The sequence below is a fragment of the Pteropus alecto genome, unplaced genomic scaffold (genome assembly GCF_000325575.1).
Source record: "Pteropus alecto unplaced genomic scaffold, ASM32557v1 scaffold272, whole genome shotgun sequence".
In the NCBI taxonomy this organism is placed as follows: domain Eukaryota; kingdom Metazoa; phylum Chordata; class Mammalia; order Chiroptera; family Pteropodidae; genus Pteropus; species Pteropus alecto.
Window position 1 is genome coordinate 536,266 of NW_006432452.1, and position 3,945 is coordinate 540,210.

Sequence of the window (3,945 nt, forward strand, 5' to 3'; positions counted from 1 at the left end):
GAGTATTCAGAATTCCTCCTTCATGTTCTTGGGGGACACAGCACCCAGGAGGTCAGGAGACCTGTGAGGCACTATGGCACTGTTCTCAGGGGAGGTCTACTGGAGGTGGCTTTCATCAGAGCCCCCACAGTTGAGCTTAGTGGCTGAGGCCACTCACATCTGCAATCTCTCTCTTAGGTGGTGATTCTCCATTGCTTGCCTTCCTGTTTACACTTATTATTGCCAGCTACAGGAGTCATGATGCCTTTTCGTCAGAAGAATCCACAGTGCTCACCCAAGCAATCCCGTCGGAGCCACAGTGCGATGCAAGGCCTGGAGGTTGCACAAGTCTCCAAGGCTCTGGAGGAGACCCATCTCTCCTCCCATTCTCCAGAGCCTGGCAATTCGAAGGAGGCTCGTAGTGCTGGTACACCTCGCGCTACTAAGGGTCAGAGTTCACACTCGTCTTCCATTGCCTCCACTGCCACCTCATCGAGCCATTCACGTGTGGGCTCCGGTGGCCAGAAGGGGAAAGCTAGCACCCCCCGGGCCAGGCCAGGCCCCAAGAACGTGCCCATAGATGCTATCGATAAGCATGCAGCTTTGTTAGTGAATTACATGCTGTTCAAGTATCAAATGAAAGAGCCAATAACCAAGGCGGATATGTTGAAGATCGTCATCAAAGAGTACAAACTCCACTTTGTTGAGATCTTCTTGAAAGCCTGTGAGCGCATGGAGATGATCTTTGGCCTTGATGTGAAGGAAGATCCCACCAACCACTGCTATGTCTTCCTCATCAAAATGGGCCTCACTTATGATGGGATGCTGCATGGTGAAAAGGGCGTGCCCAAGACTGGCATCCTGATCCTTATCCTGGGTGTGATCTTCATGAAGGGCAACTGTGCCACCGAAGAGGAAGTCTGGGAAGTTCTGAGCCTGACGGGGATACGTTCTGGGAGGAAGCACTTCATCTTCGGAGAGCCCAGGGAGCTCATCACCAAAGTTTTTGTGAAGGAAAAATACCTGAAGTACCGGCGGGTGGCCAACAGTGATCCTGCAAAATTTGAGTTCCTTTGGGGCCCGAGAGCCCACGCCGAAGTCACCAAGATGCAAGTCCTGGAGTTCCTGGCCAAGGTTCACGAGACTGACCCAAGTTCTTTCCCATCTCAGTATGAGGAGGCTTTGCAAGATGAAGAGGAGAGGGCCCGCGCCCATATTTCAGCCGGGGCTGTCTCTGCCTCTGTGGGCAATGCCGGTTCTAACGCCAAGTCTAGCAGCTTCTCCCACACCTAGGGCAGTCAGGGAGAATTTCCTCCTGCATTGTTTGAAGAGGCAGTCAGTGTTCTTAGAATTTAGGTCTGAGATGGAGCCGAAAGGAACACAGTACATGTGCCTGTGTTCCTATTTTATATGTGTAAGTTAAAAATGTATCTTATTTTTTAAAGTTTATGTTGCTCAGCTGTTTGTTTAGATTTAATTAGCTTCAAAATCTTCAAGTTTGTGGAAGATAGTGGTCAGACATTTCATGCTCTAATGAGGTTTCATAGTGAGAGTTCTGTTGTTTTGGAAAGCTGATTGTGAATCCATCCATCCTATGTTGTCATCTGGAATAAAATAACGTGGCACTGCTATAGGCATTTTCCTTGGAAATGTAAAGGAAATCAGCCTTAAAATAGTTGGGATCAATAGAGAACAATAGAGAAGAAAATCTAAATGATATTGAAATCTTGGCTTTCTTATTTTTTTCAGGGCTTGTTCTGTAAAAGTAAGTGATGCGTACATGTATTTGCTTAGCTCTTTCAAGAATGTAGCAGAAATAAATCTTAATAAATCACACCTGATGCTCTCTGGCTTATTTATTCCCCAAACGGTCATTGAACAGCTGATCTTTGGAAAGCACTGCACCAGTACTGGGAATGCTGGAATTTATCAAGTCAGGACCTGCTCATTGAATTGTAACATAGAGAAGCAATAATCCTTTAAGGACACGGTGGGATCTTCTAATAAATACCTAAAGGAGAAGTAAAACGAAGGTGTGAGTTGGTAGGTGGACAGTCCACATGAGACTGTCAAGGTGTTTATGCAGTTAGGAATGGCAGCGTGGGGCTTGGGGAAACTTCAAATCCTTCAGTGGGATTTAACTTTCAGATTAAGCTAGGGTAAATGGTGGGTCGAATGAGGCTGAGGGCAGCATGAGTGGGAGCACACACATACAGATTGGGTGTCTCAGGGTTGAAACCCAAAGTCTGTAGTGCCAAAATGCTGTAAACTCTTACCGTTGGATCTCAAGCACACCAGAGACAAATTCACACCTGGTACTGGAATCAAGGTGTCCTGCCTTCCTGTCCCCGTGCAGTGGAACACGGTGCACAAAATAATTGTTCCATTTATGTATATTATCTCTAAGGAGTTTTCTGAGAGAGAGAGGGGGAGAGAGATAGGGAGAGAGGGAGAGAGGTGATACTCCCTTGAGATTTGACACCCAGAAACCACAAGGCTGGCACTCTGTCATGGCCTAGGAGACTCAGTGCCCTATTCATTCCAAGGGAAATGTAAGCTTTATTCAGTGTGATTTGGCAAACAATAAACAGGCTAAATTTTGGGTAGGGGAAACATGAAGGAATAGGGGCATGGGAGGTGGGTTGGAATGGAAGGTATAGGGTAGGAAAAATATTTTTCCCTCTACCCTTCTGGTATCTTGGCCATGACCCTCCACCCCACCATGTAATAAAAAGTTTAATAGGAGATAAATTTAATTATGTATGTAGGTACAGGAGCTGCTCAAGGATGTGAGACTCGAAGCTAAGTGACCAAAGCAGGAAATGTTTATACCTTTTAGACAAATCATAAATTTGTAAAGAATTGATGAGGTAAAGTGGTTTGGGCTTAGGGTAGTAAGTTGGAGAAGAAGTAGCAAGTTTTTTTGTATGCAGCCTTCTAGGCCTTAAGTACCCTGTCTCAATGATAGGGATGCCTTCTCTCTTCCTGGCATGGGGCAGGCACATGAGAGATTTATCTCTTGCTTTCAGGGGGACAAAGGAGGGTCAGAGTATCCCTCCTGCACCGGCTGTTCGACTACCTTTAATTCAAAATAACCAGTATGCCAAAATGACATGTTTTGGGGTGACATATTCTGATCTCTTACAAAGGGCAGCTGGGAGGGAGGTGAGGTGTTGGTCCTTGACACAAACTCTGGGAAATCTGAATTACATGCAGCTCGTGAGGACATTCTCACACCCAAATCAAAGGACAGAAACTCTGAGAGGAAGATTTTACAAAGTTCTTGCTGAGGAACATTTTGGTCTGATTTGGTATGCTATGTCCTGTAGCACTTTGTTATCTAAGAAAGCCTATAGTTAGAAAACACATTGGTACACACGTATACAGGTGAGGGTGGTAGGATTCGGGATCGACACAATCATAGTAATAATTCTCATTCATTCAAGTCCTAAAACATGCCAGGGACTGTGTTCTGTGCTTCAGATACTTCAAATTCATTGCAGCAGTCCTAGAAGGCAGGGCTTATCATACCAAATTCACATATGAAGATCCTCAGGCTCAAAGAGTGTGTGCTTGTCCCGAATTTCACGTGTCTAGAATGTGCCAGAGCTGGAAGTAGACCTCTTCTCTGAATTCATCTTTAGCCCCTTCTGTTTCACTCTTCTCAGCCTGGGTTAGACCTTCTGTCTCTTAATTTCTCTTCTCACTATTCCTTACTGCCTCTCAGGTTATAAAAAGAAGGATGTTGTAGCCGAGGAACTGAAGGCAGGTTTAAAGGAGGAAGTTTGAAATCAGAAACACAATGTGGCCGCTGTGTTTCATTTAACTAGGTATGTCCACTCCTATGCCCCAGGGTTCTTTGATGACTCTGCCTGGGAACTGGCATTTTTATCTAGCTTCACCCATCTCTGCATTACAGTGCCCTTCCCCTGGGTCTTCCACAGTGTGCCCTCTTGTCGAAACTGG

At 45.7% G+C, this 3,945-nt stretch overlaps 1 protein-coding gene across 1 annotated transcript; it reads left to right on the plus strand.

Moving 5' to 3' along the window:
* The first annotated feature begins 240 nt into the window (after positions 1 to 240).
* Positions 241 to 1,272, plus strand: LOC102888558 (melanoma-associated antigen B16). The gene has a single exon (XM_006907450.1). The coding sequence runs from the start codon at positions 241 to 243 to the stop codon at positions 1,270 to 1,272; it is 1,032 nt and encodes a 343-aa protein (XP_006907512.1).
* The last annotated feature ends 2,673 nt before the right edge of the window (positions 1,273 to 3,945 follow it).